At 39.8% G+C, this 25,006-nt stretch overlaps 2 protein-coding genes across 2 annotated transcripts in view; one reads left to right on the top strand and one right to left on the bottom strand.

The window, feature by feature from the left end:
- Positions 1-20,867, top strand: part of TXK (TXK tyrosine kinase) — a 93,987-nt gene extending 73,120 nt beyond the window's left edge. Inside the window, exon 15 of the mRNA XM_079921097.1 lies at positions 20,116-20,867. Coding sequence (XP_079777223.1) covers positions 20,116-20,121 — 6 coding nt within the window. The 3' untranslated portion in view covers positions 20,122-20,867. The remainder of the gene's footprint in view (positions 1-20,115) is intronic.
- Positions 999-25,006, bottom strand: NIPAL1 (NIPA like domain containing 1). The gene is made up of 6 exons (XM_079921098.1): positions 24,235-25,006; positions 15,205-15,471; positions 10,649-10,705; positions 6,795-6,885; positions 5,061-5,221; positions 999-4,531 (listed from the first exon to the last, which is right to left on the bottom strand). Exons 1-6 carry the CDS (start codon positions 24,278-24,280, stop codon positions 3,912-3,914), a joined length of 1,242 nt encoding a protein of 413 aa, XP_079777224.1. The 5' UTR covers positions 24,281-25,006; the 3' UTR covers positions 999-3,911.

The following is a 25,006-nucleotide window of genomic DNA, read 5'->3' as shown; positions in this document are numbered from 1 at the left end:
CCTGAAGAGATTCTGCCCCCTCTGTCCCCAGCCACAGGGGAAGTTCTACATATAAAAATGAAAGTGGCTTCTAACTCAAAGGCTTTCTCCCATACTAATGGCATTAATGGAGATTCAGTTTTCCCTCAGGAAGAAAGGTTTTTTTGTGATTTGTGACCAAAGTAGGAAAAGGTATCTCAGGTAGTCGGCTCTCTCAAAAAACTTTTTTTGTTTGTTTTTTTCAAGCAAAGCTTTCATTGGGAAACATATGTTGTTCATTGTTATAGATAAAAGTTAAGACTCTTTGTAACCTAAGCTTACCTCTTGGAGGCTTCCTATACACCGCAGCTAGGGTACTGAAATGTTTGGTATACACTAACACAGCTTGCTGGGGGAAGCTGTCATTCATTCTAACTCTGCTGAGATGTGCTCCACCAAGGCCTCCTTAGATGTGCCTACATTCCGTGGAGTGGGTAGTCTGGGAGGTTTGAGGGACTTGGATTTGGGTCCTCATTCTGATCCTAAGTAACTGTGCGATTTAGGGAATTGCAAATTATTTCTGTTCATTTACAAAACAGACACAGGTAAGAAAGAGGCCTTCTGTACCCTAGACAATTCATTTCCATAGAAACAACTGAGGGAGTTATTCTCAAACATGAATTCAAGTCAGAACAGGGAAAACTGATAAAGTCATGGTGATGTGCTCAATACTGAAGTTCTAATGGGGCTAGAAGGAAATTTGCTGAGGGTTTGCAAATGTAAATTTTCATGTAATGCAATGCTACCAAATATTGTTATAATGCTTTTTTCTCCTCCTCCTCCTTTTTCTTTTAAATTTCTGAACTGAGGGGAGATTTCATTACACTGACTGTTCAATAAAATTATCAAAAGATAAGATAGTGTCTCCTACCTTTTGTTCAGGAGATGGTTTTGTGGAGAGCCTTTTTCTAAAACAGATTTTAATTTCAACGAAAATGACAAAGCATTAAACAAGTGCAGATTTTTTTTTAAATCTCAGAATTTTCTTTTTAATTTCAAGGGGTATTTTTGCCTTTACGTAAGCTTAACTTCAAGAAACTCAAAACTGAACTCCAACAAGCATAATTAAACCACATTATTTGATTGCAAATGAAAAACATACAGAAACATTAGTTTAAAAGTTGTAAACTTTCTAAAATGAACAGTATTTATAAACATTTGAAAATAGAAAATTTCATGATCATAGTTTTTTGAAACATTTGAAAATATTTCATATATATTCATATAAAGTACTTTTCCACAAAGTTTTGTTGGAATGTGAAGATCGCATTTAGTTTGGTTTTATTAGGAAAAATAAAATATTTTTGTCAGAATCATTTTGCATTGTTGAGATAGTATACTAATGGAATTCATTTTCACTCGGATTATTAAAAATGAACTAAGGTAACACAAATTGAAAAAAGAAAAAGAATATATGAAAACTAGCAACTAATGGTCCTTACCTATATAGTACTGAGACTATGAGAATTAAAATGTTGATTCAAAGAGAACTAAATTGTATTAAATGCCTCAATATCAGGCATGATGCGGGTGCTTTCCACATATATGTATTTGATTTCGTACTCTTAAAACAAAAATGTTAATTTAATTGCATGTTGCCAAATCGAGGGTTTTATGAACATTCTGAAATCTGAACTAGAAATAAAATCATTAACCACTGACCTAAGAATAAAATTGTAAGTTGAAAAATAAAATGAAACTATTATGTTTATAGAATTAGGAAAAGCTTTCTATTTGGCTGTGTGAGGACAGCTTTGTGATCCTTAATGACGTGTACAGATATTCACATAATAAATCTTAAGGTATCTATGTGAGATAAAGTATACATATTAAAATATATACATATGAGACTACCAGTTAAGACTAACACAGTTAGTCTCAATACAGGGATCCAGCATTTTATTCCTCCTTAGACAACATCTTCCTATTTGGGAAAAAGTACTCTGGGTTTCGGATTTGCAACATTTTAGTTTTTCAATGCATATGCCCACCAGAGATTTTTAGAGTTTTTCAAATGTTTCATTGTTTCTCAACAGATTTCAGCTCATTAGCTCTTTCTCAGACTTTCTCCTGGGTGTATGTGTCAACACTAGTTCATTTTCCAACCCAGTGTACACATGGGTTCTTGTGTTACAAGAACCTTTAACCTGGGCACAATATACCAAGGGCAAAGCTTTGTCAACAGGTGACGTTGAAGAAATATCTGACACTAAGATACAGTCGAGTGGAGGACTACCCCAACCTCAGGTTGGGTGCTATTAATTTCCTCACCAAGAAGGTGTCCTGGAGAAATCAACAGAGTTTTCAACAGAAAAAGAGAAACTTAAAAGAATTTCTACAACTTTCAGACACTGCTTTTTGAGAGAATACTTTTTGTACAAACTTGTGTTCATAGCTTATATATCTGATATACAATTAAGGTGAAACAGCAATCAACACAGTAAACATATATTTGACCTAAGGTATCAACCCGTGAATCTTCCACAGATTATCAATTTTCAAAAGTTTAGAATGCACTGAATTGCACTCAACACTAAACTATGCTGAAGAGACTATGCCAGCACTTTAGGGCTTTGCAGTCATCTCAGGTCATCACCGTGAAAATCAATCACAGTTCAACCGAACTGGGGAAATGCTAAAGTCACTTTAATAGAATTCTGAAGAAAAGAATCTACTATTATTACCCAGAATAGACTTGAGGTAGATTACAAACAAACAAAACTAATAACATTTGACATTAGAAGAGAATAATCCAGTCAACCTGAAGAGTTTTTGTTTGTTTTTAATGTCATAATTTTTTGGTTAGGATTTTTTTTGAGAGAAATAAGTTAGTCTAGAAATAAGATAGCTAATTTCTTTTCCATTAAATCAATGAGAAAAGATTAATGGATTAATCTATCCATAAACGGTAGAGACCACCAAAAATGTTACTCCTGCCATGCACCTGGAGTGAGATAGGAAAATTTTATGTAGGCTTTAATAGGAAAAGGTATTTTCCTGTAGTATTCCCTGAGTTTTCTAAGAAGTTAACTTGCCTTCCTATTCTCCTCAAACTCCTCAATAAGTTACAATTTATAAGCCCTTCATGGGCATGTGTGTGTTACACACTCTAGCCCACCAAGCAGCAGATTTCCAACATGTCTATTTTTTTCTTTAACACTCTACCCGTTAGCTACCTAGTTTAGAAAGAAGGAAGTTGTAGAAGGTGGGAGGCATCAGTGATCTCGCTTCTCAGTTTTAATAATTTGAAACTATGACTCATTAGAGAATGGTGACTGATATTCTGCTTATCAGCACACAGTTGTGTTTACCTGTGAATTACTGAGAGACTAAGAATAGCGGCCAAAGAAATGAAGAGCCACCAGGCAGAACCAAACATATTGTGACCAGAAGAAAGAGATTATTATTCTGAGAGTTATCTAACTCTTTGACTTCGTTCATGCTTAGGGGATATTTCAAGTTTGCAGAAATGAAAAACAGCAGAAGCCTTCTGGAGGAGGATCAAAACTTTGATTTTCAAATTTTTTTTTTTTTTTTTTTTTTTTTGCGGTACGCGGGACTCTCACTGTTGCAGCTTCTTCCGTTGCGGCTCCGGACGCGCAGGCTCAGCGGCCATGGCTCACGGGCCCAGCCGCTCCGCGGCATGTGGGATCTTCCCGGACCGGGGCACGAACCGTGTCCCCTGCATTGGCAGGCGGACTCTCAACCACTGCGCCACCAGGGAAGCCCTGATTTTCAAATTTGATGGCCAAAAATAAAGGCATTTTTATTTGGCCTCATGTCTAAATTATTAGTTAGAACTTTAAAAATGCCAGCTTTCCTAATAGTTGTTCCAAGAATCAGGTATTCCTTCTCCTCTCCAAGTGTCTCTTAGCGGTTAAAGTTCAGGGTTTCTAGGGACTTTGATCATCAGTCCTGCTAAACAAGGTAATGTCATCGTCAAATCCTGGGGCTGAACATTCTACATTCTCTAGTAAGACGTATTTGTCTTCATTGCCATTCAGAGAGAGGACTTCTTTCTGAGTAGTGGATGTCAGATCACTCCAGGTAATGTCAGTGTTTTTAAAAGCATGCAGAAGGAAGATGCCATTGATAATGGTGAAGAACCCACTCAAAGTCCCGATGATATCTCCAGCATTCATGCCATACCATTCTTGGAATAAGATGGCGGAGCAAGTTACTACCATGGAAGTGAAGAACACATAATAAATGGGAGTCACAAGAGATGTGTTAAAGGTGTCCAGTGCCTTGTTGAGATAGTTAATCTGTGTTGTCACTGAAAGCACGAGTACAGCCAGCAAAACAAAGACCAGGGGATGCTTATAAATGGGCTTCCATTCCAGTAGTTCCTTAATGGCAATTCCCAGGCCCTTGACAGAAGAAACTGAAAATGCTCCAATCAATGAACAGATTGAAATGTAGACCAATATATTGGTCTGTCCTTTCTTGGGAGCTACAATCAGAATCAGCACCAAGGAGATCACAGTTATGATCACAGCAAAGGAGATAAATCCTGTTAGGAGGAGAAAAGAATTAGACTTCAGAAAATGCTAATAGGATCAAATGTTTTTGAAATCTTGTTAGTCATGAGTTTAGGAGCCTAGGTGTTTTAGAAAGAGACATGAGACTAAATTAAAAAACAGGAACAACAACATTTTACTGCATGTCTCAATATTTCACAGTGGACTTTCACAGACATATCATTTGAACCTCACAGACAACACTATGAGGTACAGCGGGTATTGTCTGATTGACTTTTTATTTTCAGAGGGAGAAAGATGTGAAAGTTTGGGTTGGAGTATAAGTCTTTTCCCTTTTCTATCCCCATCTCTTCCTTTCATTTTGTGGAGGGGAAGCATGGACACAAAAATAAGTTGTGCCACATTTTCAGAAGACTGGTATCACTCGGTCAAACTGTACTGCATCTCAACCCACAACTAGGCTTCTAGGAAGCCTATTACAATATTATTACCAATTCATTTGATGAGAAGAGAAAGTGGAGCAGAATTTGAGTAAGTGTTTCTTTTGGTTGAATCACAGACCTGGGTCTCTCAATTTCATTTCCATTTCATGCAGAGAAGCAACTTCCTCTTCTTGTGGGGCATGGATAACCATCACAGTTGACCCCAATATACTTAATGTGCAGCCTATTTTCCCATGAATGTTCAAGTGCTCATTTAAAAAATAGGAAGACAACAGTGCACTGTTGGAAGAAGAAAAAAAAAATCACTCTTGTTCAGTTACCTTTGGATTCCATGGCAGCTCAGACGTCGCACTGCAGTGCGCACCAATCTGTATCCCAATCAACTGATTGGAATGTGCTACGTGACGCTGAAAACCCTGGTTGGCTGGCTTCCTTCCTTCCTTCCTTCCCTCCCTCCCTCCCTCCCTCCCTTCCTTCCTTTCTGTGTGTGAAGTTCGTTATATATTACTAAATTTGTATCTAGAAAAATACAAGTAATCAAGTCTGCTTAATTGCTTTTATAGTTAAAAAGTTATAACAGGCATTCTATACACCTGTAATCTTCCCATGACCTTCTAAGAGGTCCCACTCAATTCATTTTGAATTTCCCCATTTTCTCCGGTAAAGCCAAACAAAATGGAAGAACTTTTACATCTTACTGGCATGACACATTTAGAACATGTGTGCTCATGAAAGCTTCAAAGAACGATATATACCTAAAGAAGAATTACTCTGCTCAGGGCCAATAGTTACCTGGTACACACAAGTACAACCGTATGGGTTGTCAAAATATTAAAATATTTCCTGACCGGCTGCTATTGCTCTGATACTTTCACCTATTCACTGCTCCCACTACCTTGTTGCCATGGCCTCAGGAAGTTCTAGGTTGGCACCACCACGGACACAGATGCCATCCTGCGGCTCAACCAGTAGGTCCACTGTGGCCCCTTCTCCTGATGCCCTGGCACTCCCACCAGGGCATTATCAGTATCCATTTGCACCCAAGACTATGGTCAATTACCAGGTGCTTTCTGCGAGTCACTCTCACGTGGCCACTGATGAGGACGGCAGCCTCAGCAAAAAGTGCTACTACCGATATCTACCATTCACTAGTAGCCAGTGTTCTAGTGCTTTCTGTATGGACTCACTTACTTCTCACAACAATCCTACAAAGACGGTGAAAAGAAGTGGGTAGCCTTAGTCATAAGCTTTCTTCTAGAGGTTGGTAATGAATGGAGATAAAAGGAAAAGAAAAAGACAACAAACAAAACAGTTGCTTAGTTACAAAATAAAAGAGTTCATGGAACACATTCATTTGGAATCATAATAAAGACCAACTCAGAAATGTTAGATCCACTTTTTATTGACAGGAAAATGACTCCTGTTTCCAGTACTAAAAGAAACTAAGATATCTCCAAACACAAGTATCCAGCAGACAATGCAAGAGTTTTAGTGAAAGTTGAAATTTAACCCGAACACTATGCTTTGTAAAGTCCTCTGACAACTACGGTCATTAGCCACTATGACAACAGAAAGCATTAAAAGGGCTGCAGCAATTTGTTCAGGTGAGAGGGAAAAAAAATCTGCTTGGCTCCACTGCATCGTCACAAAGAAAACGCACAATTACTCTGTGTTTTGCGGGAAGACCATCTATTTCCTGTTTCTCCTGCTCTTTATTGTATAGTCTTCTCACATTAGTTTTATAATGTTCAAAATTCTGTTTTGAGGTATGCTTCGTCATCTGTTTCTTGTGGGTTAAGTTTATCATGGTATTAAAATCCCACAGAAGCCAAGTTCCTTATTGCTTACGTACCTTATGAGAACACTCAGCGCGCCCAGTGGGGTGACCAAGGTGGCAGGTGCAAAAGCATAAGCTGCAAAATTCGCAGCCTCGCCTGCTCCCACTGGAAAGCAAGCAGCAGCATTAATATAAAAGACAGGCTTATTGCTCCTATGAGAAAAACAACTGATACATGCAAAGCAGTCGTCTCTTATCCCACAGACACTCATATGTCTAATGAAAAGGAATAATTTAACTTCTTTTAGGGAAGGTGGGGAAGGTTTGGTATTAAAAGGATAAACTGTAATTACCTGGTGATACAAACTCAATTAATGCAAAAAGTGGCGACAGAGGAATATCTATTTTCAATGACCTTCAATAAAGTTTTTAGTTACTTTAGAACCAGAAACATATGTGGTCACTCAGATGAAATCTAGAAGAGGTAGCTTTGGAGTAAGTAAGAATGATTGTTTGCTCAAGAATACCTACTGCTGTGCAAATTAACAATAAAGCAGCTTGTAAAATTAAAACGCTTTCTAGAGATGTATAGTCTAGGCAGGGGATAGGCAGAGATGCCTACCACGGGCCTGTGTAGTCTGGCACCTCTGGATTGCAGACGATCTACAAGTAAGTGACAGTATCTCAGCTCAAGGATATCCAAGCAGCTCTTTGAAAGTCCTAACAACATGCTCCTGGAATCCTTATCTGAGGAACTCCAGGCTTCCATAAGATAGTGTGATGCAATTAACTTCTAGAGTGAGGGAACATCTTTCTAAGAGTTGGGCCCTTGAATTGGGGCCAAATTATTCTCATGGGTCACAACTGAATGCTTGCCCACAGAATGTAGCATTTCACGCTGTCAACCGTGCCAAGCAGACGCACTGTAGAGAGAGCTCCTGGAACAGATAAAAGACACCAGCACCCATTTTCTTTTTCCCTCTGGCTGCTATCCACTCCACCCCCCAAGCCCGACCCCAGCCCCTGCCAAATCTACAGGAGTAATCAGCTTTAAAATATCATAAAACAAATAGAAACATACAGAACGGTAGGAGACTGCTCTCTTCAGAGCAACAGTGGTAGTTTTCTCAGAATAGTAAGTAATGAAATGAAATTCATACTTTATGGCAAGATGAGAAAAATGGAAACATAATTTTCTTTTTTGGCCCATCTGGGCCTCCTCCCTCCCCTTTAGTGTGTGTTGTGCGTCTGCATTAACCAGACCTCCTTAGGAGATGACCTTCCTTCTTAACCTCATAAGGGCCCACTACTCTCTTTGTAAGTGCAGCTCTGGATTGCGTAAACTGTCCATTAGATGGCATTTAATGCCCCCTGTCTCAAGAACTTATAACTGTGCTTTGATCTCTAACAGGCGGAGCAGTTCTGTTTCTGAGAGGCTGTTCCCGGCTTATAATCCTCAGTTCGGTGTGAATAAAACTTTCCATTGTTTTCTTAGATCGACATGTTTTCTTGAATACTTCATTATTTATATTTTTATCATTACAGACAGCTTTCCAGGAAAATACTGATTTCATAATTAAAGTACTGTATGTTTGTCACTAGATAAAATCTCTGATGTTGAAGACTTGTGCTTTTCACTCTTCAATACTGGCAGAAACTTTGTGCATGGTGAGACTAAAATTACAAACATAGCCATATAATATTCTCCTTCTACTTTCATTCTATTGTGTGGGTAGAGGGTGGAGAGGTACGACAGACAGAGAGAGAGAAAAAAAGAGAAAGAATGATCCAAATATTTATTTGGAATCTTCCCAGCACAGTCCCTGACAACATTTACTCAAATGAAGTAAGAAAACAGATGTGAAAAACACCTTAAAAGCTGAAAAAGCTATACAAATTTAAATTATTTTTATTCACCATCCTGTAAGCAGATAGGGTATGGGATCCCCGGAGAAAAGAACCAGATATAGCTTTTTGACATAAGAGAAGCCGTTTTAGGACTAAGCCTTTTTTTGATCTAAGCCTGGCCACAATGCTTGCCCTCAAACAGGTCTCAGTAATTAATGATCTTAAGGGAACAAAAGAACAAACTGTTATCAGGCGAGAGAAGTAACAGCAGCAAAGATGATAAATCAGTTGTAAAGACTCCCAGTTCTGTGTCAATGGTAAAGATTAGCCTGAAGTACTTCCTTGAGCTATTTTGCAGAATTTAAGTCCCCTCAACCACCAGATCAACTTGAACCCGAGGGACGATGATGCTGACCTTTTCTTTTTCTTTTTTTCTTAATTGAACCATGGTGCTTCCCCAGCATATATAACACTTATTTTTTAGAAGTTGTTTTTTTTAAGGTATTATAATTATTATTTTTAAATTTTTTAAAATTTATTTTTGGCCGTGTGGGGTCTTCGTTGCTGTGTGCGGGCTTTCTCTCATTGCAGCGAGCGGGTGCTACTCTTCGTTGCAGTGCACGGGCTTCTTGGTGGCTTCTCTTGTTGCGGAGCATGGGCTCTAGGTGCGCAGGCTTCAGTAGTTGCAGCATGTGGGCTCAGTAGTTGCGGCACACGGGCCCTAGAGCCCACGGGCTTCAGTAGATGCAGCGTGTGGGCTCAGTAGTTGCGGTGTGCGGGCTCTAGGGTGCGTGGGCTTCAGTAGTTGTGGCTTGAGGGCTCTAGAGTGCAGGTTCAGTAGTTGTGGCGGACGAGCTTAGTTGCTCCACGGCATGTGGGATCTTCCTGGACCAGGGCTCGAACCCATGTCCCCTGCATTGGCCGGCGGATTCTTAACCACTGCACCACAGGGAAGTCCTGATGTTGACCTTTTCTGACCCTCGTGACTTCCATCAGTTAATGCTTGGATTTTGTCAGCCTCTGCCCCAATTCTATGCTGAATTCTCCTCTGCTTAAGCCCCTTCATGAATATGCATGTACTTTTAGCTTAAAACTTTCCTAATTTTGCTGTTTGGGAAGACACTGCTTTGGGAAAGATCCCCAGTGTTCCCCTTACTTGCTGCAAGTAATAAATCCTTCCTTCTCCCAATCTCTGACTTGGTTGTGTCTTTTGACACCCATCAAGAGATAAACCCAGTTTTCAGGTAACAAGCCTTTTAGATACCACCATTTATTAAAGAAAAGTTATCCAATTCTTTCTTGTAACAGGATCTCAAAAATACTGAAATGTCTTACTTAGTACAAGAAAATCAATGGAAGTTTTAAGGCTTTTGGCTGCAGAGATGGCTGGAAGTAGTGTGAAACTACAATTTATGAAGTCCTTTCCCTGGAAATTTCAGGCTTGGAATTTGAGAAAGTTCAGAGGAGTTAGGAGGGAGGTATAAATCTGCAAAAGTGCCTGAGGGCGATACACTGCCTTCTTACTGGACATCACATTAGCGTTTAGAAAGTGCTTTCACCTCATACAGAGTCTCATTTAATCCTCAGGGCAAGTCTAGGAGGAAGGAGAGTGCTGGCAACCTTCATCTTCTCTCCATTTGTTCAGAGCTAAGCAGTCCAAGGGGACTTTCATTTATCCATATTTTGGTCCTGGCCAGGAAAGTGTACCTACTCTATGCAGCGAGAACAGTCACATATTGAATTAGGAGCTGGGAAAATGTGGTAGGGAAGCATTTTCCTCAATTGTTATGGGGAATAAAATACAAGAGAAGGAGAAGTTTGTGATAAAATATAAGATTCCAGACAATAACTTTTTTACTTGCATTCCAAAACAGTATTGAGAATGTGCAGGTGGGGGGGAGAAAGAGTAAAACTTAATTCTAAATACATGTGATTTATTTTATATGTAAGACATTATGCCCACACAAAAATTTCTAGACTTAAATGCCATCCTTAACACTTAGCTAAATTAATCAATTTGAACAATTGCATGTACTTTATCATTTTACAAGCAAACACTATTCTCGGCATTAAGGACTTACTTGAGAGTAATCCTGCCCACCAGAGCCATTCCTTGAGGTAAGAATATCCACCTTGTCCTAGGAAAATGATACAAATAGAAATTAAGTTCTAAAGTGGAGGAAGAGGGTTTGAGGAATTAACTTCTACAAAAGGTACCGGAGTATGGTTGGAAAACACAAGGCTTAAGGCCTAGTCAGTATATCTCATCTTTAGCTTATTTACTTGGTCATTTCCAGTAAATCTTCCATTTAGAAATCTTCTAAATCTTTTTTTATATTGTCTTTGATTTCACACAAAGTCAGTTTTTTCATTTGCAGGAAAATTTTATTTCGTCATCAGGTTTACTACTGTCTACTGAAAAGAAATGCACAACCTGAAAGTTGAGAATTATGCTTTATTCGGTGGACTTGCTGAGGACTTCAGCCCAGGAGGCAGCCTCTCAGACAGCTCTGAGCAACTGCCCTGAATAAGTAAGGGAGGAGTCAGGATATATAGGAGTTTTTGCAAAAACAACAAACAAACAAAACAGGTAGTTGGAACATCAAAAGATTACCATTAATTCAAGAAAATGAATTTAGCACTTTTCTATGTATGGGAAGATGCAAGAGTCTGGGCTCATTGAAATCATTCCTTTGATGTGCACTTTCTCTATCTAGGGCCAGTATCCTGTTTTCTCCATCCTGAACGGCCTCAGGATGCACTGTCTGCTAGGGGCTGCAGTGGCTAATGGCCTGATGTTGGCAACACCCTTTGTTTACTGATATGGCAGGTTATATTTTTCATCCACACTATATTTATGCCATTCAGATATGGACATAGAGTATTATAAGCCCTAAATACTTTGTTTCAGCCACAGTTAAAAAATTAAAGACAGAAAACCATAAATCATAAATTAGGTTGGTACCTAAGGAGGACCTCAAAGGGATGAAGATGGTTGACATAAGAGCTTTTGAGATTTTGGATAGTCAATGAGAGAATAGCCAGCATTGGCCAGCTGGATTCTACTTATTCTCTACCTTGGCACCATGAAATTGAATTTGTCTAGTCTACTGAAAAGGACAAAAACCTTTCCTAAGATATTCAGAGAGTTATCTTCCCGCTCTGTAATTTGTGAGCTTAAGTCATTGTTATGATTGTTTTAGAAATTGCAATTTTCTCACCAATTTTAATATACTTAACGCTGTGAACTTGACCTATCTGATTTTGTTATAGTTAAGCTAGAAAGGATATGTTAGCTGTGAGGATTATGTTGCAAAGCAGTTAACCATGTTTATTTATGACTTTCTCCTTACAAAATTTGCAAATAACCAAATTGGAAAATTAAAATATGATTTCATATGCTGTTTTTAAAAAACTTAATATCACAAATACTTTCTCAGCCCTTAATGATTGAATAGTCTAAAATCTGGTCTATTATATATTATTATTATTAATTTAACCTGTATGAGACCATATATATATATATATATGTATGTATATATAATATATATGTGTTTGTTTTCTGTGTCTGTGAGTCTGTTTCTCTTTTGTATATATATTCATTTGTATTATTTTATAGATTCCACATCTAAGTGATTTCATATATTTGTCTGACTTACTTCACTTAGTATAATATTCTCTAGGTTCATCCATGTTGCTGTAAATGTTAAGATTTCATTTACTTTTATGGCTGAGTAATATTCCATTGTATTTATATACCCCATCTTTTTAATCCAGTCATCTGTTGATGGGCACCTGGGTTGTTTCCATGTCTTGGCTATTGTCAATAGCGCTGCTTTGAACATTGGGGTGCATGTATCTTTTCAAATTAGAGTTTTCGTCTTTTTTGAAAATATGCCCAGGAGTGGGATTGCTGGATCATATAGTAGCTCTATTTTTATTTAAGGAAACTCTATACTGTTTTCCACAGTGGCTGTACCAATTTACATTCCCACCAGCAGTGGAGGAGGGTTCCCTTTTCTCCGCACCCTCTCCAGCATTTCTTATTCGTAGACTTTTTTGATGATGGCCATTCTGACCAGTGTGAGATGATACCTCATTGTAGTTTTGCTTTGCATTTCTCTAATAATTAGCAATGCTGAGCATCTTTTCATGTGCCTATTGGCCATCTGTATGTCTTCTTTTAAGAAATGTCTATTTAGATCTTCTGTCCATTTTTTGATTGGGTTGTTTTTTTGATATTGAGTTGTACTAGCTATTTGTATATTTTGGATATTAACCCCTCATTGGTTACATTGTTTGCAAATATTTTCTCCCATTACATAGGTTGTCTTTTTAGTTTTTTGGTGGTTTCCTTTGCTGCGCAAAAGCTTTCAGTTTGATTAGGTCCTGTTTGTTTATTTTTGCTTTTATTTCTTTTGCTTTGGGAGACTGATCTAAAAATATTGCCACGATTTATGTCCAAGCATGTTTTGTCTATGTTCTCTTCTAGGAGTTTTATGGTGTCACATCTTATATTTAGCTCTTTCAACCATTTTGAGTTTATTTTTGTATATGGTATGAGGAAATATTCTAATTTCACTGATTTACGTGTAGCTGTCCAGCTTTCCCAGCGCCACTTGTTGAAGACACTGTCTTTTCTCCATTGTATATTCTTGCTTCCTCTGTTGTAGATTAATTGACCGTAGGTGTGTGGGTTTACTTCTGGACTCTCTATTCTGTTCCACTGATCTATATGTCTGTTTTGTGCCAATACAACACTGTTTTGATTATAGTACTGTAGCTTCGTTCGCTTCTTAAGACAAATTCCTAGAGGTAGAATTATTAGATTTTAAGATATTAACATTTTTAAGCTTTCCCAAATTGCTCTCAGGAAAGTTTGTACCCATTTATATTGCTTCCACCAATGTTTGAGAGGGCTATCTATTTCCCAAATTCCCTTACCAACATAGGGCATTATTTTTTAAAGAAAAACCAAATATTGTTAAAATAGTAGGTAAAACCCAGGAGTTCAATGTTATATAGTTGGTATATCTTTGGGTATTAGTGAAGTAACATTTACTTAGGTATGTTTATTGGCCACTTACAATTCTTATTCTGTGAGTTCCTTGTTTATGTGTTTTGCCTTTTTTCTGTTATGTACCTATCTTTTTCTTATCGACTATAATCACTCTTTGTATATTGTGACTTAACTACCCTTTGTCATATAGTTTGAAAATTTTCTCCACATGTCATTTCCTTTTTAGTTTCAGTTAAAGGTGTTTTCATGTAGGATTTTTTTTTTTTGTGGGGGGTCAATCCAGATAATCTCTTCCTTTATATAGAATTGTTTCTTCCTTTATCTTTATGCTTAGGAAGACTTTCTTTTAGGTTTTTTTTTAAAAAAATATTTCATTTTAAATTTAACTCTAAACTATGAGGAATCTATTTTACCAAATGGTATAAAGTAAAGCTCTCACATTTGTCTCCTCTAGTTTTTGCCAGTTGTCTCAGTACTTTTGATTGAATAATTAATCCTTTCTCCAGTGGATTGAAATGCCAGTTTTAAAAATTGTATATTAAATTGCTGTATGTACTTATATAAGTTTTCAATTATCTTTTATTATTTTGTCTATCTTTGTTAATGCCAAACTGTTTTATCTATGTCCCCTCAATAGTACTCTTTTATAAACTTGTTTGCACAATTCATAGCCATTTATTTTCCCCTATGAACCTTAGAACGATATTTAACTCTTTTAGGACATTATTCTTGATAAGAATGAATAGAAAACTCATGGTTAATGAAGGATAGCCAAGCAGAGCTACACAGCTTCTGAAATGTCACTACAAATAGTAACCTAACTCTACTGCAATCCATTTACTGATTTGACAATACTTATTGGGTGCCAACCCCTATGCTAGGGTACGTTCCTGCTCTTGTGAATCTACTGTCAAACAAGTAAGCCTGTTGACAACAAGTAAATAGACAATTAATGTACAATGACAAGTTATTCCAAGTACAACGAAGGAAACCCTTAGTGCAGTGATAGAGAATAGCAGGGGTAGAGGTGAGTGAAACCTCCCCAGAGAGGATGGTCGAGGAAGGCCTTTCTGCAGGGGTGATAGTTTAGCTGAAGTCTGAAGGATGAGTCAGCTAAATGACAGTCAGGCAGAAGAGAGCTGCAGACAAAGGAAAAGACCTCGAGGTGGGAGAGAATTCCGTACATTCCAGGAGCCAGAGAAAAGCACACGATAGTGAAGGAGGCTGAAGATGAAGCTAGAGAGGTAGCACAGGCCATTTTAGGCAGCAGGTGAGGTCAGAGACTGTGCAAGGATGTTTGGATTTTACTCTGAGTGCAAAGAAAAGCCACTGATGTGTTTTAATCAGGGGAGTCGCCTGATCTGACTAAATCCTGGAATCTCAGACTAAGGCTATGAAAGAAGAGCTCATCCCACACCCCAACCTCTTGCATTTTAGTCTCACCCTAAAGGAGACACAACTGGCTCAATCCTGGAAACTGCTGAGAACAGTTGCTAAGAACAGGAATAGGGGTGAAGACAGAGACAGTGAAATGTTATTCCTGTAGCACCGTGGTCTTACAGTAGGATGATTTCTGCAATTAGAAACTTGAATTCGTTAGCTGCATCCATTTCTTACCAGCTCTAGTAACGCCCCTGTTGGCCAGTTGTAAGAGGCCCTTTTTTTTCAAGATGAAACTGGAGCCAATAAAAATACTGGAACTTATTGCCAGTACCAGGCCCACATAAAGACTGTATTTGTTCTCTGCATTTGCAGAAATGCTGCAGTTGGTTATGCTGGAATTCAGGTCCCTGTAGAGGACAGGAGAAGCCAGCAGCTGTGACACACGTGTGATCTCACACCAAGCCTGGGAGGCATTCGGACAGATCAGAGACAGCACGTAGCCTGGAAAAGGGAAAGAGGGAAATGTCAACCGACGAAAGGGAGACACACTAATCTTTATTTTCTTTCTCCAAGAAAGAGAAACTTGAGTGGGCGGTACTGACACACTGTTTTTTTACTGCCCGATGGGCGGTCTCCAGCACGTGGTCCACGGGCTCACAGGTTCAGCTGGGCTCACACAGGTTCTTCAAAATGTCTGCAAAGTTGTTGAGCTGTTATCATGCAAATATGCGAGACTTCACGTGAAAGTCTGGATTCCTCTCATAAAATGGAAGATCTAGCAGTACTCGGTTCTCTGCTCCAGCCAGCAGCAGCCTGCTGGAGCAGCCTGGAGCTGTTCAGACCCGGCTTGGGCTCAGCGGTTCATCACAGCCCTACAATGTCCACTTCTCTCCTTCATGCCATCAGTGTGTCTCCAGGAAAGCAGCAGCATATGTGGCGACTGAAGGTGGAAAAGGGCAGAGCAACCCTGTGGGTCTAGAAATCACCATGTTACAGGAAACTGAGCTATCCCACTTGGTGGGGTACGAATTGTTCATTTCAGAAAACATGTTTAAAAGCGGGTTTAGTTTTCTGGACCACTTTCCTAAAAAGAATAATTTTGCAGGTCTACTAACTCACTTCCTCCTTAAAAAAAAAAAAAAAGAATCTAATAGACAAATGAATTAAATATCAGGAGGTTTTTTTTTTTTCCTGAATAGGATTCAAATGAGCATGTAAATCCACTGAACCAGACCCATTATTAAGGGCCTTTCTTTTTTTTTTTTGAGGCTAAATACTAAAACACAGAATAAAAACATTTTACACTAAGAAACTTTTTATAATCTATTCTCCACTCAAAAAGCTGCAAACAAGGTGACACCGTGACTAGGTTTTCTGACCATCTTCTCAACTTTTTTTGTTCCATTTAAAAGGCATATTTCCCTAGCATGACTTACCTTAAACAAAAATGGGCAAAGAAAAATTAATCAACTACAATTTTAGAATTAAGTGAAAAAAGAAAATCAGTTTTACATCTCAAAAATCTTAAGAGGGCACATGAACAACTAAATGATGTCTTAGAAACAAAACTTTAAAAACAGGATCTATGCCTCCTGGGCAAAGCATTATGAAGTTATGTGAATCTTACCACATACACAGTTGAGAAACAACCGTAAAGTTCAGGGCTAGCAAAAGGTAAAATAATTGAATTCAGTCTTTTCGTGATTACTATTTCATTTATCTCTGTAATTTGAAAATGAACCAACTTTGATCCTGTGATACAGGATAAATTCTGGGACAAAACTTCTAAATATTCCAAAGAGAATTATATTACTTCAGGGATATTCTATGGTAACTGAGGAATTGTTCAGGCTGGTTGTTTTAGTAAGAATTGCTGCAAATTTTCACATAAGCTAGCATCTAGCAATCTGTCCCAGGCACTGTTCATCTCATCCAACCCCTAAGAGTGCAAAGTAATATTTGGTAGTAAGAGTTTGATTACGTGAATTCTTGGGAAAACATCTGACTCGACTGTCCAGTAAACTCCATGGCTGCATTAGCGTCACTTACTATGTAGTTAACATAACCATTCCAAAACTTTATCTCTGGAAACAGTGTGGGTGGACCTCATTCCAATTAAACAATATTCTTTCTGAGCTGTTGACACAGCAAAATGTTTCCAACATTTTAGGGGGTGTGGAGGCAGAAGGTGATAAGGGAGTGCAAATAAGTTTTGTTGCCTTTTATAAGTTCTCATTGTAAGCGGACATTAATGTTGCAAGGTATTTTTTTTAACTTAAAAAGTTTAAAAATTTTTAAAACTTAAAAAAAATTTTTTTTAACTTAAAAATTTTTTTAATTATTTTTTTTTGGCTGCGTTGGGTCTTTGTTGCTGCACACGGGCTTTCTCTAGTTGTGGCGAGCGGGGGCTACCCTCAATTGCGGTGCGCGGGCTTCTCATTGCGGTGGCTTCTCTTGTTGTGGAGCACGGATTCTAGGCGCACAGACTTCAGTATTTGTGGTGCTCAGGCCCAGTAGTTGTGGTGCACGGGCTTAGTTGCTCCGCGGCATATGGGATCTTTTTTACCCACATTTACCAACGTGAAACCCTTCTCTGTATTTAGTAATTACACACACACACACACACACACACACACACACACAAGTCCTCAAATACTGCCTGTTAAAGTACACACACTAAAATAATCTTTTTTTTTTTTTTTTAAATTTATTTTTGGCTGTGTTGGGTCTTCGTTGCTGCGCGCGGGCTTTCTCTAGTTGTGGTGAGCAGGGGCTACTCTTCGTTGTGCTGCGTGGGCTCCTCATTGCGGTGGCTTCTCTTGTTGCAGAGCAGGGGCTCTAGGCGCCCTGGCTTCAGTAGTTGTGGCTCGCGGGCTCTAGAGCGCAGGCTCAGTAGTTGTGGCGCATGGGCTTAGATGCTCCACAGCATGTGGGATCTTCCCGGCCAGGGCTCGAACCTGTGTCCCCTGCATTGGCACGCGGATTCTTAACCACTGAACCACCAGGGAAGTCCCAATGCTGCAAGTTTTATGGCAGGAAAAAGTAATAAAAATCTTGTCTAGTTACTGACCTTAGAACTTAAATTGTTTTATGTTTGGGGAGCATATTAAGGAGGGAGCCCACAGCAGGTATGACTGAAGGAGGGAGTGACTGGCGGGTTGGTGGGTGTGGAGTGGTGCTGGGCAGGAGGGGAGAGATGGATGAAGCAGAACGTGTGGGCAGGGACTTTGGAAGGTTTCAGAGGAATTAGAGATATCTCAAAATCAGAGGTGGCTTCTTATGATTCTAGTAAGCAAAGTAATCCTCCAGAGTTTAATCCAAACCTTCTTCAACACAGAAAATTTATTACATTACTCATTTTTCATTTTATTTTATTTTATTATTATTATTGTTTTTGGCCGCATTGCCCGGGCTTGTGGGATCTTAGTTCCCCAACCAGGGATTGAACTCGAGCCCTCGTCACTGAAAGCTCGGAGTCCTAACCACTAGACCACCAGGAAATTCCCCTTTATTTTTCATTTTAATAGACACTGTCAATAACCCTCTCAAGTGTCTGTACCAATTTACACTCCTGTCAGCAAACAGCATGATGTTGTAACTTCTTTGATGTTATTATATATTGTTCTAAATATTGGATAATTAAGATTTAGGAAATATACGTCAGTTATAAAGAAAAAAATAATTCAATACACACCAATGTATCAACCACCCATTTTAAGAAATAACAACTTGGGAATTCCCTTGCAGTCCAGTGGTTAGGGCTCAGCGCTTTCACGGACGGTGGAACTAAGATTCCGCAAAGCCGTGTGGTTTCAACTGTCCTGATTTTCTGTCTAATATTCCTTTTCTTTAAAAAAATGATTTCCCCTATAAGATTATATCTTTAAATAATAAAGTGTTTCGTTTGCCTCTTTTTGCACCTTCTAAAAATGTAATCATATAGTATGTATTCTTTGGTGACTTGCTTGTTTTTGAGATTTATCAATCTTGATGTTCTGGCTGTAAGGTTTGGTTTTTTCCCCACAGTTCTATAGAATTCCACTGCATGACTATCTCACCATTAATTTTTCTATTTTATAGTTGGTGGACATTGGATAATTTACAGTGTTTTTGCTTTTACAAACAGTGCTGCTAATGTTCTCAATTACGTTAAACCAAATGAAATTGATGATATTTGACAATTTTTGACCCTACATAAATAGCAGTTTCATATGATTCAACTTAATATGTATCTTCTATGTACGGGTGTGAATGTTTCCTTACAGACACACACAACTTAAAAATTTTAAAACAAAGTGAAATTTTCTATAGGATTATATGCCTTTTCCCACCTTTAGCTCCATTACCAATTATCTGTAATCTTGGGCAAGTTGAGTCATCACTCTTGGTTTCAGTTTCTTCACCTCTAAAATGAAGGAGTTGGACTTGATGATTCTAAAGACCCCTTCCTTAATTTTGTGGTTTCATCATAAGCTATCTTGGTTCCCAGAGTAAGTTACTTATAATCCTGGTAGCTCATAAATATTGCTGATGGACCAGCTCTAAATTCATAGGCACTTGTAGCTGGAAGACATTTTAAAGAAACTGAGGCCAAGATATTAAGTGACTTGCCAAAGTCATGTAACTGCCCAAACAGGGCCTGGTAGCAATTCCCAGGCTACTATTCTTTCTATTTCAGAAAAGTAAAAACATAAAGTACAAATAGAGTCAGTTAAAATTTATTATTGTTTATACAAAGATGAAATGCTTTAATTTTTTCAAGTCCTATTTGTCTACAGAGAATAATAATATATATAGTCCAATTATTACATGGAATAGGGTATCGGTATCTTGGTTTCTGAGAAATCAGTGACTATATAAAACTACATTTTTAATCACTGCAAGATATTTCCAATTTGAGAAAATCATTGTCTCACCATCCATTCTACTGGTTAGTTTGGATTATTATTCAGCAATTAGTCACTTCCTTACCCCTCCCGACGAGGGCAGAGTATTCTTCCCTTGATGTCAGCTGGGAGTGAATTGGTGGCCAATGGAACATCAGCAGAGGTGATACAAGGAGAGGGTTCAAATGTACTTACATGGTTGGGTCTACCACCTGGTATTATGGTTGGCTTTACTCTCTTGCACCTCTGTACTTTTCAGGAATAGAGCTTCCCTGAGCAGCTGCTGCCCCTTCAGCTTGATCCCAGAATGAAAACATATGGAGCAGACCTAAGCTTATCCCACATTAAGGAGCCAAACCCAGGTGGGTATGTAGCCTGATGCAGAGACACCCAGGTGTACCCAGTCTAGATTAGTCAACCATCAGCTGGCCTACAGACACATAAGCAAGAATATATGATTGTTGCTTTCAGCCTTTGGGTTTTGGGTTGTGTGTTATACAGCAATAGGTGACTGATACACCTGCCTATTTATATTAGCAAAGGAAAGAGTGAATGAAATCTCTCATGTCTCCTACAGTTTGTTCTCCAAGTATCAGCCAGTGTGAATCAGATTATATCACTCCCCTGCTTAATTCCCCATGAATTTTCATGGCAGTTATAACAGTCTAGATTCCTAATCCTGGACTTAAAAAAAAAAGCTTTACATGCTCTAAAGCTTGCTCATCTCTGACATTACATTGCATTACTCTTTCTCTCTCATTCTCTGAAAAAACACTGGTTGTCTTTTTCATTCTTTGATTCAATATATATTTATTGAGTATCTATTATCTGTCAGGCATTTTTTAGAAGCTGGGGTTACAACAGTGAGTAAAATAAAATTCCTGCTCTATTACATTCATTCTAACGGGGAGGGGAATAAACAAGTGAACTAATAACTACAGAATATGTTGAGTGCCATGGAAAGCAGTAAAAGCCGCATGAAGGAGTATTTTTTTTAAAAAGCAGCATTGAATGGAAAAACCTCTCTGCTAAGCGTAAATGCAAACACCCAGACTTGGGAATTTGCTTGAGGGGGTGGGAGGAACTGCACCAGCCAGGCTGGCTGGTGAGAGAAGGGAGATAGTATGAGATGAGGTCAAAGAGTAGCGGGGACAAGCTCAGGTGAAATGAGCTTTTAGATAAGTAGGTCCAATCTTGTCATTTCTCCTTGCAAAATTCTGTAATGGCTTCCCTTTTCATTCAGAAAAAATCCAAAATCCGCACCACAGTCTACAAGGGCCTCCAGAATCCTGGCCTCCAGCGTTCTCTGTAACCTCATTCCCTAATTTTTTCCCCTCTTCCTTTCATAGGCTAAATTCCTTCTCACCTTAAAGCTTTTAAGTAGCCTTTACTTGTTACTAGTGCTAGTAGCGGCTGGCATGCCTAACTCCTCTTCACTGAGCTCTCACTTTCTTAGAAAGGCCTTCTCTGCCTTTCCAATCTAAAGGAATTTCTCACTTTCCATCATACAATTTAATACTGCCAACCAAACAGACTTCCTCTTACAGCTTAATTATGGCTTTGTAACAACATCGTATATCCATATATCAATTTTATTTATTCACCCAACAAATCAGTTGTTGAACACCTACCATGCAAGGCACCATGTTAAGTATACATTCATGCAACACTTAACAAATTCTTATTGAGCACTTCCTGTGTGCCAGGGTCTTGTTCTAAGAACTGGTGAGACAGTGATCAACAAGACAGGTAAACAGGTCTCTGTTCTCATGGAAACTGACAATGTTAGTGAGAAAATGAACAGAAAAACAGGAATAAGGGGAGTAGAATAGGAATGAGAAATAATTTAGAGCAAATTTGGAGCAGGTAAGAATGAGAAATAAGTTTGAGTAAATTTGGAAATCAAGCAGATATATTTAGCAGATATATCTACATATGAACTCTGATAGGGCTGGGCAAGAAGCACATTATTTCAAGTAACCCAAATAAATTTGAGCAGATACTGTTGATTTTTTATAAAGTTAAAAATTTGTATCTCTAAACAAGATTGTCCCACTGTCAGTGTTTTTGGAGGTCAAATACTCTATGAGGACTGTTGACCATCAGATTTCCTACATAAACTGCTGCAAGTAATAACATATTGCTTTTTGAACAACCTTTAGTGAAGAATTTTTAATACCTTAAAGCACTTTAATACCTTAAAGCACTTAGGAAATCTACAGAAGGCTGAAAAAACAACTTCTGCTTTTAATCGTCCTGTAAAAAGCAACTTCTGCTTTTAATCGTCCTGTAAAAATCTGGAGAAAATCTTTTTTAGTGTAACATAAAAGAAGCTATAGTTTACGTAGAAAATGCAACTTGTCCTGCTGATAAAAGTTATGTGCATTTGGTGGAATTTTGAGAAATGTTTATAATATGGATTTTTTTTTAACGAGTAAAATCTCAGAATTATTAATGTATACCACTGCATCCAAGAGGCCAGAGAATGGGGATGGACACCTACAGAAAAAAACAAAGGCTCAAATAATTTTGTGCTTGGTTGGATTGCTAATTATGAAAACCAATTATCTGGGCCTCTAGACCCAGACTGTCTAGGACCAGATTGTCTTGCAAATCCCTCTATTCTAGAACTTAGGCCAATGTCTGGCACATGGGACTCTTGTCATTTGAATAAATGAACAAATGAAAAATGGAGCCTTTACTCCATGTCAGGCTCTGAAGTGTGTGCTTCATGTGTAATCCCATCTGCATCTGTTCCTCAAACTCTAAACTGTAGGAATTATCCCCAATTTACAGATGAAGAAAGACAAGGAGGCCGTCATAGCTGAGAAGACTGGTGCCAAAGCCTAATCTCTTCCCACTACTGATAAGAAGGATTCTGATTTCTCTCAAGTCTTTCCCACTAGCATCCCACCTAATTAATTACCACAGTTAATTAACCCCAGGTATTAAGCATGGAGCTTGAATATTTCTTGTTGGAACTTAATGCATGAGCAAAGCAGGAAAATCATCCCTAAATTCAAACAATTGGATGTAATTCACACATCCTCCTTACTTACAGATCCTTGGGTAAACAAGGGTGGACGTGTTAGTAACAGTCTGACTTACCAGTTTAGGAATTCTTTAGACAAGAATGACTGACTGATTGTCTAGGAAATAATTCTAGATCCAGCTGCCTTAGTAACCACTTCCAAAACCTCAACTTCTGAATAGTTTGTGAATTGTTCAGTTATTTTTCTCTTTCTTTGTGTCCCTTCTTTCTCTTGGTGGCACAGTTTTGACTGGTTCACTGCCTTTTCCCCCCTTAAAACAACAACAACTCTCCGCGTCAAGGAATAAACTGGGAGAGCCAAGAGAAGAGAAAACCCGGGGAAGTTGCCAGCAATTTTGGAAAGATAGTTCTTGCCACGCCTCTCACTGGCCCCTCCCTCTTTACATCCTTACCGGGTAAAATAGAAATCTGCTTTTCTCTGGACTCTGTAAAAATTGAAAACTGTCATTTCATATGATACACACTGTCCGCCCGCGCCCACTCCCCGCCGCCGCAGCCGTGCCCCTACTTTTATCCGGACTCACGCGCGCCTTTGGTATTGAGACTGTAGAAAGCCTGCGAGTGTTGTAAACACCTGGCACAGGGCAAGGGGTGGCGCCCTAAGAGTTTACACGACGCAGGGAGCGGCTGAAACCCCAGACTAGAAAGCAGTGGGAAACCTAAATGAGTGCACCCAGTTCCCGGTCTCTTCCTCTGTCCTGCTCTCGCCTTAAGCAGCCACAGCGAGTCAGACGCGAGGGTACTGGGGTTGGAGGCGTTTTCATCACAAAGGAAGAGAGAGGTGGGCAGCCCAGGTTTGTTCAGAGCCCTCCCCCGGGGGGTGGGGCGGGGGGTGGTCCTGGGCGCCTGACCCTGCACTGTGTTTGACCCTCGCCAAGCCAGCGCCGGACGCAAGACTGGACTCCTGTCCGGTCCGCGGGCACGCCCTCTGCCCACTGGGTGAAGTCGACCACGGACTCTGGAAGTGAGTCCGAGTTAGTGGAAGCGTCTTTTTCAGATGAGACTTGAGAGTCTTCCTACAGCACCCTGATTACCCAGTCACGACCCTCAGCTCTCCGTATTTTACATGGATCTCTCTTCCGGACCAGGGTGGGAGCCACGTATGTCTTGTTCGACTCAAGCATCCCCACAGAGTCTGGCATATTGTAGGCACCAATAAATACTTGTTGACCGGCTGACTGGCGGAATGACTGAACGAATAAATGCATGAATGAGCCCGTGAAGAGTCGGCGTATCCCTTTCTGGTCTCCACAAGTACCCGGGACCGCCCGCCCGCTCTCTTCGCCACCTGAACGCCAGATCCTCCGGCTCTGGGCAGACACTCACCTTCTCGGCAGGGCTCTCCGGGTGGCAGCCTCACCTGGCCTCCCATGGCCCCCGACGAGGCTTCCCGGGCACAGAAGCTCGATCCTCACCCACCTGTGCTTCTCCTCCGCATGGATCAGCGTTGGGGCGGAGCTGCGGGGGTCTCGGACTGGTGCGCGTTGACCCCGGCCCCGGGCAGCCTCAGCCAATGGGGACGGCGGGGTGCGGCCTCCGCGCAAGCCCCGCCCCCGAGGTCCGAAGCTTGGGTGCTCTTTCTCGCCGCGCTGGCTGCGGCTGCGGTCCGGGGTACTGGTGTGGCTGGTGGGAACGCCAACCGCCACCCGGGACCACTGCGGGAGCCAAGCAGTACAGAAGCACAGACACACTTTACAGGGTAAAGGCGTCTCTCGGAGCGTGGAGGCCACCGAGCCAACTCCTTGGGAATTTAGCGGCGTAAACGTCTGTGCTGAGGCCCCCTTCTGGCTTCTCCGGGTCGGGATGTCTCCTGCCTTTGGATTCTGAGCGCCCTGCTTTGTGTGTTTGCGGCTTTGTAGGGAAGTTGTGGCCACTGGGATTCTGCTCTGATTACCATGCTAAAGTTTATTCTCAGGGCTTGACAATAGACCTTGCCGTTTTGTGCTAGTATCAGCTTCTCCTGCGGTCCCTCGGTTTCAAACTCCCGCCTTCCATACACCCCTTTCCTAAGTCATATAGTTATTGCAATAAACCCTAAAGGAAAGGCAATGCTGAAACTGAAACGACTAATTCCTACCAAATAATAATAGCTAATGTT

Source organism: Stenella coeruleoalba, assembly GCF_951394435.1.
Source record: "Stenella coeruleoalba genome assembly, chromosome: 4".
NCBI classification, from domain to species: domain Eukaryota; kingdom Metazoa; phylum Chordata; class Mammalia; order Artiodactyla; family Delphinidae; genus Stenella; species Stenella coeruleoalba.
The sequence above is the reverse complement of the archived record's forward strand: the minus strand, read 5'-3'. Positions and strand labels throughout refer to the sequence as shown.

Excerpts from the sequence above, each read along its gene's own strand:
- NIPAL1 (XM_079921098.1), bottom strand. The coding sequence starts at position 24,280 with ATGGGAGGCCAGGTGAGGCTGCCACCCGGAGAGCCCTGCCGAGAAG. Across the intron at positions 10,706-15,204 it reads CAGGGGCGTTACTAGAGCTG|GACAAGGTGGATATTCTTAC; the intron begins GTAAGAAATGGA and ends TCATTTTCCTAG. Across the intron at positions 6,886-10,648 it reads GTGGGCAGGATTACTCTCAA|TGGGAGCAGGCGAGGCTGCG; the intron begins GTAAGTCCTTAA and ends CTTGCTTTCCAG.